Below are 13,825 nucleotides of genomic sequence, written 5' to 3'. Positions count from 1 at the left end.
AATATGGTAACACGGTTGAGTCCACGGAAATCGATACAGAACACAGAACCTATTCGATCCGTCCTTCTTCTTTACCATCATTACTGGTGATGAATAAAGTGAAGTTGAAGGCTCTATGACATTCATTTCTAGCATCTTTCCAACTTCTTCGTTGATGTAGTGTAGGGTAAAGAGTACGATTTCATCCGTACTGGATGGTATGGATCGCACGATCAATCAGGTTGGTGATCCCTGGAACATCTGTCAGTACGTCCTCAAACTTCTCCATGAGGCTTCGCACATCTCTTCCGTGATCTTCTGTGATATCCTGACACACGCCAACATCATCAAGAGTTTCCTTTCCCCTATCACCTGGTAAAGCTTCCAAGTTCCTGTTAATATCACCGTCATCTCCCTGGTCACTCTCGTCTAACACAGCTGTCATCACGCAAGCTAACAATCCCCCTAAGTCACTTCCTTGTTTTGGTTCCACGTACTTCCTCAACAAATTTATATGAAGAACCTTTACCTTGCCATCCCGGTTGACTCTATAATCGGTAGGTCCCACCTTCTCAACAACATCATAAGGCCCTCTCCACTGAAGTATTAACTTGTTTGCCTTGTTAGGCAGTAGTACCAGCACCTTATCTCCTGGATTTAAATCTCGTTGCTTAGCCCATTTGTTGAACTGCTTCCTCTGTCTTGTCTCGCCTCTCGAAGATTGTCCATGGCAATCTCACAGGTCTTCTCCAGCTTCTCCCGTTAATCCATGACGTATAAGTATGTCGTCTTAACGTCATCATCTGGGAAATCCTTACTCCACGGCTCTCGTAAGATCATCATAGGTCCCCGAACTGTTCGCCCATATAACATCTCAAATGGGGAAAACCCAAGGCTTTCGTGAGGCACCTCTCTGTATGCAAACAGCAATGCGTTGATGAAACGATCCCAGTCCTCAGGTCTTACTACTCATGCGCCTTAACATCAGCTTTGACGTGCCATTGAACCTCTCAACCAACCCATTGCACATTGGGTGATAAGGCGCTGCTGCTACTCTTCTCTTGGGAAATGACCTCTGACATGCATCACATGATCTACAAAAGCGTACGACGTCTGCCTGGACTCCTGGCCAATACAATTCTGATAAAACTCGGCCCGATGTCCGCTTAGCTGCAAGATGTCCTGCCATGATAGACTCGTGAGCTAACTGCAAAACAGTCTGTCTAAACTTTTCCGGTACCACCATTTGACGGAAACTCTTTCCATTCGCTGTTCTTGGGCTGTAGAACTTCCTGTGTAAGAGTCCCTTGTGGTAGTATATCTTCGAGTGTCCTCCATCCCCTCGATCACAAACCTCTGACTTCTGTGCCAGTTTCCTTAACTTCGCCAAAGTCTTATCACTCTTCTGTTTCGACTTCAATTCATTTACGCTTCCTAAGTCTCTCAGCATTTCTGGAACCTTCAGTGGTCTGTAATTCCCTTTCGTCTTCTTCTGGTGTCTGGTCTCAACCGCTTGTAGGGTAGTCTGTTCCTCCGTCCAACTCTCATCAGGCTGATCCGGTGGTCTGGCGCCGACGACGTTTCCTACGATCAAGTCGTGTAACGGCGTGTGGAGTACCCATGCTTCTATAGTACCTTTCAGGTATGGCGTATCTACCCCTAGTTCTGCAATTGGCACAACCAGTTTCGACCCATCAGCCAAAGTGCAAGTCCTTGTTCGGTTTGTTATCTGCACAGGTTCCTCTTAACTTCGCCGAACCACAACACCACTACACCCGGTGTCCTTCAGTACCTTGACAAGTCGTACTCCGATACGTCCTGTCACTACTGACATCTCCATTGAACACTATATAACATGGCACACTAAGTTCCGTATCATTCTTCTCCTCTTGCTCATCTGAGTCTCTACTCCCCTTCTTCTGTACATATTTCCTCTTGCCCCTTCTGGAATGCCGCTGCTTACCGTCGCCGACGTTAGCTTCTGCAACAGAAGCCACTTTACCTCCCGATTTCTTGTTACGACAGTCTGTGGTACCTCCTCCACTTCCAACAGCTGTCTTTCCACCGCTGGTCGTCTTTGCACACTTGGATGACAAGGAACTGGCTGGCGCACCTCTGGCTTCCACATACTGATTAGCTAACTTTGCCATATTCCCTACCGATGATAGAGATCTCTCTTTGAGGAATAAAGACAAGTCCTGGTTACACCCACTAATAAACTGGTCCCTTATCATCAAGTCCTTCAAGCCGTCATATGTTTTCGCAGTCCTAGCCATCGCCTTCGATCTGTCCAGATAACCCTCTAAACGCTTAGCAAACTGGGCAAAGGTCTCGTCTCCCTCTGGTCACATTTCCTAAAACTCTTCCGGAAACGTTGTAACATAACCTTCCTCAGATCATCGAAGTTCAAGGCTTGGGACACCGGTAACCATGAAAACAAGTCCAATGCTTTCCCCTTCAACGAGGCACTTACGTTGGTCCCCCACTGGTCCCTATTCCATTTCTGAGCAGTGGCATACACTTCAAAGCGCTGAATATATGCATCCATTCCGTCCTTTCCCTCTTCAATAGCGGGTAATTTCGGTCCCTTCGGCGCAACTGAGGAGCTCCTAGAACCGCTAGCATCATTGGAAATACCTGTCGAACTCCATCTTGCGGTTTGTGCTCCTCAGCCCTTTCATCAGCCTCTCTCTCAGCCTCAATACACAATAGGGTTCATCTCTTCTGTATAATTGGCAGCTTCTCTCAACTATAGCGGTAGAAATAGAAGGAATGTCCACCAGGGAATGCATGTCTAGCAAATTCCTATCAAATTATTATAATATAGAAAACGGATGTATTCAAAACCAAAAACCCACACGCTGGTTTATTCCACCGCTGCCACCAATTTTGTGATAACACTTATTTTCATACTTACAATAAAAAGGGGAAAAAATAATTTAATGGTCAAATTTGTTATGTTGTCGCATTGCGTTTAAGTATTGCCTATGCAACACATGATTTAATTTGTTCTGAAGATAAGACGTGACTTCAAGTTATGCCTTCAGATATGGCGGGACAATTACGTCTGCAATATTCAAGTTAACCGAATTGACATTTAATACAGAAAGTGCATCAGCCTAAAATCAACCGTTCGACCAGCACATCATGTTTGGAATTTGCAAAAGTGAAGGTTCCCAATTGACTTGTGATCTGTTATTAGTTCAACGTTGTTGCCATACACGTAAATGTTGAATATACCACACGCCAAAATTACCGCCACGACTTCCCTGTTTCAAACACCTCCTTTCTGCATCTTCGACTTGTGTAACCGATAATTGTTTTCGCTTAAAATAGTTTGAATGGGTACTACTACTAGACAAACATCAACACATTGGTCACAATTTCCGTTTTAGTCACCATTAGTCGGAATAACCTGAAGGATGTCAGAAAGCTGTCCTCTTTTCTGTCCCATACAAACCTGGTACTCGACTTTTTGAGGATGTCAGGATGACCTATATTCATCGTTATTTTCGTACGTCGTCGTGCGCCGTCAGCCGTGCGAACACTTTCCATTCCAACGACTTCTCAATAACAGAAATACAGGCTATTGATATTAGGCCCATAGCATGCTGGGATGACAGGTAACTGTTATGTATTTGCTGGTTAACGATGGTTTCTTGAGCCACAACCGAACAGCACATGGTTTGTAACAACAGCCATCTTTTATTGCCCCAAAACAGTGACGTAGTACACATATACTGACTGACCAGACTTACACAAGTCCTGACTACTGACAGTACTACATACCTAACATCCCTCCCCTCAAATCTGTGAGAACAAGATTTTAGCAATTACTGACACTTTACACCTTGCTGTCTGTTCATTTGGAATGTTCACTCGTAATCAAAATACTGAGGGGTAATAGGTACGTCATGGCCTAACTAGAGCTATCAAAACTAAAACAACCTTAACTATAACATTAACTAATACAGAGCCCTGGGGTCTATGGGTTGCACGAGGATTATTATGCCTCCGGACACAGTGTACCAATGTGACTAGAACTAAACTATAAAGGAAAACTGATCAGTCCATTTACAAATCCAAACGATTTGGCGCGCACCCGCGATTAAATCTAGCAGGAAGTGTTCTGGTGGGTATAGTCTCTTGACGCTTAGCCCTGGATGTTGACTTCCCGACACTTTGTTTGGATGGAGTCCCTCCAGGTACATCCGTCCCAGATGTCGTGGTGGTCTCGTTAAATGTAGATGTAGAGTTCGGTGTAATGTCCACATTAGCGTGATCCGCAGAGGCCCCCATGTTCCCCTTTGCGCTCTCTGCCCGACTTATTTGATCAGTATGTCGTCTCCATAGTACTCCCGGTGCGACCTCTACCTTGTAGGACAATGGTCCTGTTTTCTCTGAGATTGTTGCTGGGATCCATTTCTTGTGGTCCTGTCGGTAGTCTCGTACGGACACAGGTTCTCCCGCGCTAAACAATACGTGGAACAATACTGATGGCGTTTCCTTCGTCGTCTCCTGCGATATGGTCCTGTACGCCATCAGGAATTTGCTGAGTTTTGTAGCAATAAAATCCGTCACGTTCTTTGCCGATTTCAAGGATTTCTCCAAGTACCTTACTCTGGAGTTTTTCAGGGATTACAACTCTGATCCCCCACGTAATACACCCTTGATGTAAGGACAGTTCTTTTGACCTGTTATAGTATGCCCCAAGCGGCTTGTCCACAGGGGCCCATTCATTCATGGTTGCAGAATAGACCTTGGACAGTACAGGGTCCTTCCGAGTCGCGTCCTGTATAGCCTTAGTGGTCACTGGTAATGTCCCCATTTTTGCTGTCATGTAGGCGCAAGTACTATCCATCTCCTCCATGTGTTCTGTGTTTGGAAGAGGAAGACGCGACAACCCATTCGCGTTACAGTGGTGTGACAAGCTCTTGTACACGATGTCGTACTGAAATCCGGAGAGGAGCAATGCGTAGCAAGCTTCACCGTTTTACTAGAGTCATAATGGGTCAGAACTTGCTCGGACGCGATAGGACGTTTGACCGACTGCTAAGTTCTTAACGAAGCGGCTATAGTAGTTGATAAGCCCGAGAAAGGCTCTAAACTGGGAAATATTCTCTGGTGATGGTGCGTTAACAATGGCAGCAACCTTCTCCCGAGCCTTATGTAGGCCCTCTTCGTCAATGATGTGACCACAGAATTCCACCTTTTTTCCGGAAGAACTCACATTTTCCCCCATAAAGCCTCAATCCATATTCCTGTAGTCGGTGCAAGACCTTTTCAATGTTTGACACGTGCTGATCTGTAGTTTTGCCGGTTATGATCATGTCATCCAACAGACATTGCACTCAGATAAGTTTTGTAGCACTTGCTCCATCGTTCTTTGCCATATTGCTGGCGGCGATGAGATTCTGAATGCCAACCTTTTGTAGCGATACAGCCCGCGATGTGTATTTATCGTCAAATACTGGCGGTCTTCTGGGCGCACTTCCATTTGTAAGTATGCGTTAAGCAGGTCTAACTTTGAAAATCACTTCCCTCCTGCTAATGTAGCAAAAATGTCCTCTATCTTGGAAAAAGGGTATGTATCGACCTCTAGTAATTGGTTTACTATAACTTTGAAGTCTCCACATATTCTAACCGAACCATCTTTCTTCGGTATTGGCACGATAGGCGTTGCCCATTCACTATGTTCAACTCTTTCAGTGATACCCTCATTAACTAGTCGATCAAGCTCTCGTTCCACCTTTTCCTTGAGGGCATAAGGTATAGGCCGTGCCTTTATGAACCGTGGGTTAGCGTCGTCCTTAAGTGTACCCAGTTCATCCTTAAAAACAACTGGGAACCTCGCCTGCAATTTGGACTTCAAATCAACGTCTGTTGCCTCTGGTCCCTGAGGACGCCCTGGATCGAGCTCTTTCCCTTTAAGAGACTTAATCATGGTCCAATCAAGTTTAATAACGCGCAACCAACTACGCCCAAACAGTGGAGGTCCACCGTTCTTCACCACAAACAGGTCCAGGTTTTCTCGTCCATTTAGGGTTACTGAGACGTCAGTCATTCCTTCCGGAATAAGCTTCTCCCCAGAGTAGGTCTTTAGTTGGAGGGTTGACTTGCGTAGCGTTGCACCAGCGAAATATCTGTCATACGTTGCTCTGCTTATCACTAATATCGCCGAACCAGTACCAAGTTCCATAGATAATGTTTTGCCATCTACTTCTGGATGAAGCCAAATAATTCCGGTTTTCCCAGGCGAGTTTACAGAGTTTAATAATGCAAAGTTCTCATCGTCATCATCTTTGACATAATGTAGACCATTTTTGTCACGCCTCTTTCCTAGACAGGCCTTTTGTATTTGTCCGTTTTTATTGCAGTGATGACATGTTGCGTCCTTAAACTTGCACTCATTGGCCTTGTGATTTGTTCCTGTACACCTGTAACATTTCTATTTGACCTTCTGTGTAGGATTACCTTGACCTTGTGATTTTCGTGCAGTACTTCCATTACTTGGATTTTGTCGTTTGTAGTTACTAACCTTGTGTACTGCCGGCTGGTGTTGCTTCTGGAGCTCAATGGCGTCTTTCCTGGCCGTTTCAATCGCTATAGCCAAATCCAATACGGTTTTATAGGTCAGCCCGTCTTGAGATAAAAGTCCTTTCTATACATTTTCACTTCGAAACCCGCATACGAAACGATCTCTCAGAGCCTCGTCTAGAACCTGACCGAAACCACACTCTTGGCTTAGTTTACGTATTGCCGCGTTGAAATCTCTCACATTTTCGCCCGCTCTCTGATCCCTCTTATGGAATCTGAAACGCTCCGCAATCTGTAGGGGCTTAGGGTCGTAATGTGCTTTCAATATGTCAACGAGTTCCTTGTAAGTTTTCGTCCCTGGGACGTTGGGGGCTGCCAAGTCTCTTAGAATTGTGTAACACTTCCCCCCTATAATGCTTAACAACACTGGGACCTTTTTGTTGTCCCCGACCTTACTGGCCGCGAAGTACTGTTCCATTCGCTCCTGGTAGGACCGCCAAGACTCTACAGATTCGTCAAAACTGTCAATTTCCCCAGTCATTCCCGCCATTTTGAGACATAAACACTGAATGTTTACACAGCGGCCAGGTAAATATAAACAAAACCGAACGAAACAACAGGTAGTTCATGCATCGATAAAAATGTGGTCTGGGCGATGTCTGCATCCTCGTCGCCAATGTTATGTATTTGCTGGTTAACGTGGGTTTCTTGAGCCACAACCGCACAGCACATGGTTTGTAACAACAGCCATCTTTTATTGCCCTAAAACAGTGACGTAGTACACATATACTGACTGACCAGACTTACACAAGTCCTGACTACTGACAGTACTACATACCTAACAGTAACCAAGTGTGTTTATATGGTTGACTTTGAACCTTTTTCAACGATATTTCATTAATAGCTAAAAGGCCATGTTTCTGATACTGGGCCTGTGGCATGCTGGGATGAAAGCCTACGAAGATTGTTCATTTGATTGAACTTGTGTAAAATATTTTAAAACCAAAAGTTTCCGGCTGTTGATATTGGTTTCTTTGATATAATAGGATGGAGTGCTATCAAATTAATCCAAACGACTGACCTTGACTTACCCTCAAGGTTTCTAAATTAAAGTGTTGAGATATTAGAATTTCTTTCAAAAAGCAATTGGTCTGGAGTCATAATATTTGTTTAGTAGCATGTATAAAGAATAAAATTTCAAGATTGCAAGAATTTTGTTTTATGAATCGGCAATATTTCCTTGCAAGTTGTAGAGTTGTTAAGCAATTGAGGTATATTTAACCTCTTTCATATACGTTTTTATAGTCATATGACCGCAAAGGCTCATGGGCAGGTTAACAAAATTGCCTTGGGAAGAACAAGTATTGAAATACCCACACATTGTAATCAAACAAGCGGTGGAAAAAACACAGAATACACTTTGAAATATATTTTTAAAAATCGTTAAAACGTAACTTTTTAAGTCGTTTAAAAACACGCCCTTTTAAAAGAATGCTTTTAAAACGCTATCTCCGAAAATGAATTTTATAAACAGTAGTTTCAAAATACGCCCCGTTAAAAACGTTAAAAAACCATGGTAATAAAAACAAATTTCAATACATCATCATGAAAACGTAAGAAAATGTACGCTAGAGATTTTCTCTGAAAAACAGGTATATTTTGAACAATGCTGACGAGGTAGGGTTTGCACGAAAAATCCAATTTGTTGATACTTAATCGTTGGAATTATTCAAGTAGACACTGGACAACAGATCGTTGGTTTTATTCTATCGATAACATATTTAGGCTACAAAATTTCATTCGACGTCGATGTTAATGGGAGTCAATGTGAATGAAACTGTTTTGTGTAACTGGTGTACACGTTTACAACGACACATATAGCATCAAGTAAGATGTTTTCAGTTTCAACAATCTCTGATTTCAAAAGGCGATAAAATGCTACATTGATCCTAGAAATAAGCCACAAATTCAACTACACGTACACAACAGCAAATTGCTGAAAAAATCCAAGTGGGAGACACAACGCCGTTCGTTAACGCTAGGGTGGATTTAGGGATCTTTCACTTTCAAACTTGCTACCCGAAAGAATGCAGGGAGACTAAGCAATAGTGAAGAATTAGGCATGAATATCAATCACATCGGAGCAGATTTTTCATTTATTCGTTGTCTATCGACCGCTTTGGCCCATTAGTGGACTTCTTCAGGGTAAAAAGGTTTATCTATCTCCTGAGGTAACATAAAGGTGGACACGATGCTCTATAGATAGCTCATACCGTATTTGATGTCCCGGATGTGATAGCAAGCGGGTGAATATTGATAATTATATTTCATTCAACATTGTTGTTACTCTAATGTACTTCCTACCTTTATTTAATAGATCAGTCTCCATCACGGTGATCAGTTATTTTAGATATATATGTAAACAAATATAATTATGGCCTTCAGTCTCCATCACGGTTAGCAGTTATTATAGATATATTTGTAAACAAATATAATTATGGCCTTCAGTCTCCATCACGATGAGCAGTTATTATAGATATGTATGTAAACAAATATAATTATGGCCTTCAGTCTCCATCACGGTTAGCAGTTATTTTAGATATATATGTAAACAAATATAATTATGGCCTTCAGTCTCCATCACGGTTAGCAGTTATCATAGAGATATATGTAAACAAATATAATTATGGCCTTTAGGCTAATTGCTATTCATCTAGGCATACTTGCGACATTTATAATATCTGGTTTCCTTTTCATCTCCGTCTTCTGATGTGTTTGTGGTAAATACAGACGCCTAAAGCAAATTATCTATTAGCGCCAGGTCCTCCTTCAGCATTTCCATAGCATGACTGAAGAATAGCTAGGGCATTTAAAGTCTTTCTACACCTCAACCGATTAACTGCTATACCGGGAATAGCTGGAACTGTACAAAAGTCTGGCTTAGCTACGAAAGGTATTTTTGTGTGACTTTTCTATTTTGTTTTTTGGTTTTTTTTTCTGTTTGCCTTCACCCTGTTACAACTTCCCCTCTATGGTTTGGGATGTTATTTCCGTTGTTGATCATGAAGTCTGTGTTTTTTAACACATCTATATTGGTCAATGTTCAGTTACTCAAAGACATGGTGTCATCGTATGTATTCCTAAGGGAGACAAGCCACGCCACTTCTTAAAAAATTGGAGGCCAGTAACACTTTTGAATATTACCTATAAAATTGCCTCCGGGGTAATCACACAAAGAATAAAAACAGTTTTGAGCAAAATTATTAATGAAGATCAGACTGGGTTTTTATCAGGTAGGTATATAGGTGAAAATATCCGTACAGTGTGTGATGTAATGCATTATGTAGAAGAACTCCATATTCCAGGTATGTTAATGTTAGTAGATTTTGAAAAAGCATTTGATAGTGTTTCATGGGGGTTTATAGATAAAGTTTTGAAATATTTTAACTTTGGGGAAGATATACGCAAGTGGATAAAATTATTTAATAATAATGTATATGCTTCTATTCATCAATTTGGGAATCTTTCAAAACGTATTAATATTGAAAGAGGTTGTCGTAAAGGTGACACAATATCTCCTTATATCTTTATTTTATGTGCTGAAGTTCTAGCAGCAAGAATTAGAAATAATGAGTTTATTAAAGGCATTGATGTTGATAATATACCAATTCTAAATGTGCAATATGCAGATGACACTGGTTTAATATTAGATGGCTCAGAGAGGTCGCTTAATGAGTCTATCTCAGAGTGAGATAACTATGCAAAGATTTCTGGTTTAAACATTAATACTAATAAAACTCAAATTATATGGTTAGGGAGTGATGTAACATATCGGCCAGATTTGAATCTGCCGTGGGGGAAAAATAGATTTATATTTCTGGTTGATTTGGATCAAATACCAAGATTAAATTTTGACAAAAAAATTGTAAAACTTAAAGCACTTCTTACTTCTTGGAAGCGACGGAGCTTGACTCCAATTGGCAAAATTGATTTCACAACTCAATTATCTATTTATTACCTTGCCAAACCCATCAGAAAAATATATTGCTACAATAAATTCTTTATTATTTGATTTTTTGTGGAATGGTAAGTGCAATAAGATTAAAACAGATGTCATTATTCAACATAATAATAATGGTGGGCTAAATATGATTGACTTATATTCTTTCATTCATTCTTTAAAATTAGGCTGGATAAGGAAATTATTTATGTTATCAGGCAAATGGTATCTGATCCTTAAGTCAACAATAGATCTAAATAAGTTGTTTAAATGTGGAAAGGATTATGTATATTTATGTGGATCAAGATGCCGCAATCAATTCTGGAAAGATGTTTTCAAAGCATGGGATAAACTAAACAAATCTAAGGATATATCGCTAAATAGACAAAATTATATTCTCAAAACACCCCTTTGGTATAACAATGATATTAAAGTTAATAATAAATTTGTCTTTTATCCAAACTGGTTTATGGCAGGTATCTTGACATTGAATGATCTGATGAAAAATTCTGAAAACTTAGCATTTCTTTCTTTTGAAGAGTTTTTACAAAAGTTTAGAATTAACACTAATTTTCTAGAATTTCATGGATTAATAGTTGCAATTAAACGCTATTTAAGAAATCTCGAGTTCAAATCAGAAAGACTTTCGCATCCTTTCATACCACAAATATTAGAAATATTCTTCAAGAATAAAAAAGGTGTGAAAGATTTCTACAAGCATATCATAACTCCACCGACTATGCCTACTGGCACCAAAAAATGGAATTTGCAGTTTAACTTTGATTTTGAAAAGTGGTCAAAAGTATATAATCTTCCCTTTACAGTCACCAAAAATCCTAAATTAATATGGTTGCAGGTCAGAATTATTCATCAGATCTTAGTAACAAATTCTTTTCTTCATAAAATAAAGATAAACCCTAGCCCTATGTGTACTTTATGTAATATGGAAATAGAGACAATTGTGCATTGCTTCTTCAGAAATTTGAAACTTTATTAGATCTACTTTTAATACCATTTGCATATAATAAGGAGGCATTTCTTTTTGGAATAGTTTCACAACAATGTAACTCAGTTGACAATGAAATTCTTATCATTATAAAACACTATATATATAAAACCAGATGTATTAGTAACTCTTTGAATATAAATGCTCTCATTAATGTAATTAAAGATAATTTTGTAGTTCAAAAATATATAAATGATAGTCAAAAGAATCATATTAAAATGCAATTTGAGTTAGGTTGGAGAAAATGGAAGCCCTTGTTAGACTTATAAGTTCTTAACCTTAATATTATTTCACTGGCTTTAATTATCTCTGTACGTGTATATTTATTTTGTTGTAATCATTAATCATAAAGCTAACTCCGCCGACGACTCTTGATTTGTTGTTATGATTTAAATATTCTTTATTTACATGTATAATACATTATACAATATTTATGTGTGTGTGTGTGTGTATGAAGAAAACAGTACCTCCTCCTCTCTACTCTCCTTCCTCTTTCCTTTTTTCTACCCTTTCCTATTCTGTCTGTCTTGTTTGTCTTTTTGTCTGATAAGCGAATGGTATGTGAGCATCTGTGTGTGTATGGCCATGTAAGTGTAGTATAGGGAATCAGTTTTGAGATTCCATCATCGATGATCGGATATTAACAGTAAACCTAACATCACTGGTTATTATTTTGAAACCGATCATCAATGTTGAAATTTCATAATTGATTAGTTATAATAGGTTGTGTTTCCTGTTTAGACATTGATTATAATTAGGTAATCACCTACACAACACTATGTAAGTGTATGTAAGTTTGTGCGAAAGTTTATGATAATATGTTTATATATGTATTATATTTGAAAACTTTAAAAAATAAAAAATAAAATAAAAAAAAAAAAACAACAAAAAAAAAAGTCTGTGTTTCGTCCTTATGAGCTTTTACATCTCTTGCACATTCTTCAAGTCTTTATGACAGAGTGGGTATCATTTGACTAAACAATCTGGAACATTCCGCAAATCGGGCAGTGTCAATGTTTAAGCACACAAAGGTAGAATAGAAATTCTTGAAAAAATAGATTTGAAGCAAACGTGAAAGTGCCACTACTTTGTCATGTTACCTTCCCCATCAAATATGGACACTGACGTCATGTTACCGTCCCCATCATCTATGGACACTGAAGTCATGTTACCGTCCCCATCAAACATGGATACTGACGTCATGTTACCCTCCCCATCAACCATGGACACTAATGTCATGTTACCCATCATCTATGGACACTGATGTCATGTTACCGTTCCATCAACCATGGACACTGACATCATGTTACCATGCCCATTAACCACGGACACTGTCGTCATCTCACCGTCCCCATCATCTATGGTCACAGACATCATGTAACGATCCCAATTAACCATGGACCATGATGTCATATTACCGTGGCAATCAGCCATGGACACTGACGTCATGTTACCATCCCCATTAACCATGGACACTGTCGTCATCTTACGGTCCCAATCATCTATGGTCACTGACGTCATGTTACCATCCCCATTAACCATGGACCCTGACGTCAGTTACCGTCCCCATCAACCACAGACACTGACTTCATGTTACCGTCCCCATTATCTATGGATACTGACGTCATGTTACCGTCCCCATTAACCATGGACACTTACGTCATTTTACAATCCCCATCAAACATGGACATTGACGTCATGTTACCGTCCCCATCAACCACGGACACTGACTTCATGTTACCGTCCCCATTAACCATGGACACTGACGTCATTTTACAATCCCCATCAAACATGGACACTGACGCCTTTTTACCGTCCCCATCAACCACGGACACTGACTTCATGTTACCGTCCCCATCATCTATGGACACTGACGTCATGTTACCGTCCCCATCATCTATGAACACTGACGTCATGTTACCGTTCCCATCAACCATGGACACTAACGTCATGTTACCGTCCCCATCAACAATGGACACTGACGTCATATTACCGTCCCCATCAACCATGACTACTGACGTCATGTTACCATCCCCATCAACAATGGACACTGGCGTCATATTACTTCCCCATAAACAATGGAAACTGACGTCATGTTACCCTCCCCATCATCAATGGACACTGACGTCATATTACCATCCCCATCATCTATGGACACTGACTTCATGTTACCTAATTTTTGCCTGGTGCCATAAACGGTGTGAGCAGGATATATACTGAGAGGAAAAAGAAACGCAATTAGCAGAAAGTTAATATTGTAAATTAAATCCTTGACGTACACCCTTGAAACTTGACAAATGTGT

At 40.2% G+C, this 13,825-nt stretch overlaps 2 protein-coding genes across 2 annotated transcripts; both read right to left on the bottom strand.

The window, feature by feature from the left end:
* Positions 1–5,512: 5,512 nt before the first annotated feature.
* LOC132551853 (uncharacterized protein K02A2.6-like) lies at positions 5,513–7,066 on the bottom strand. Its single transcript, XM_060215997.1, has 2 exons — positions 6,655–7,066; positions 5,513–6,408 (listed from the first exon to the last, which is right to left on the bottom strand). The coding sequence occupies exons 1-2, from the start codon at positions 7,064–7,066 to the stop codon at positions 5,513–5,515; spliced, it is 1,308 nt and encodes a 435-aa protein (XP_060071980.1).
* A 6,111-nt stretch (positions 7,067–13,177) lies between these two features.
* On the bottom strand, positions 13,178–13,582 carry LOC132551852 (uncharacterized). Its single transcript, XM_060215996.1, has one exon. It carries the CDS (start codon positions 13,580–13,582, stop codon positions 13,178–13,180), a length of 405 nt encoding a protein of 134 aa, XP_060071979.1.
* Positions 13,583–13,825: the final 243 nt, after the last annotated feature.

Source organism: Ylistrum balloti, unplaced genomic scaffold, assembly GCF_031769215.1.
Source record: "Ylistrum balloti isolate Yb309-2 unplaced genomic scaffold, AGI_CSIRO_Ybal_v1 Utg370222, whole genome shotgun sequence".
NCBI lineage: Eukaryota > Metazoa > Mollusca > Bivalvia > Pectinida > Pectinidae > Ylistrum > Ylistrum balloti.
Note: the sequence above shows the minus strand (reverse complement) of the source record. Positions and strands in the feature narration are given on the sequence as shown.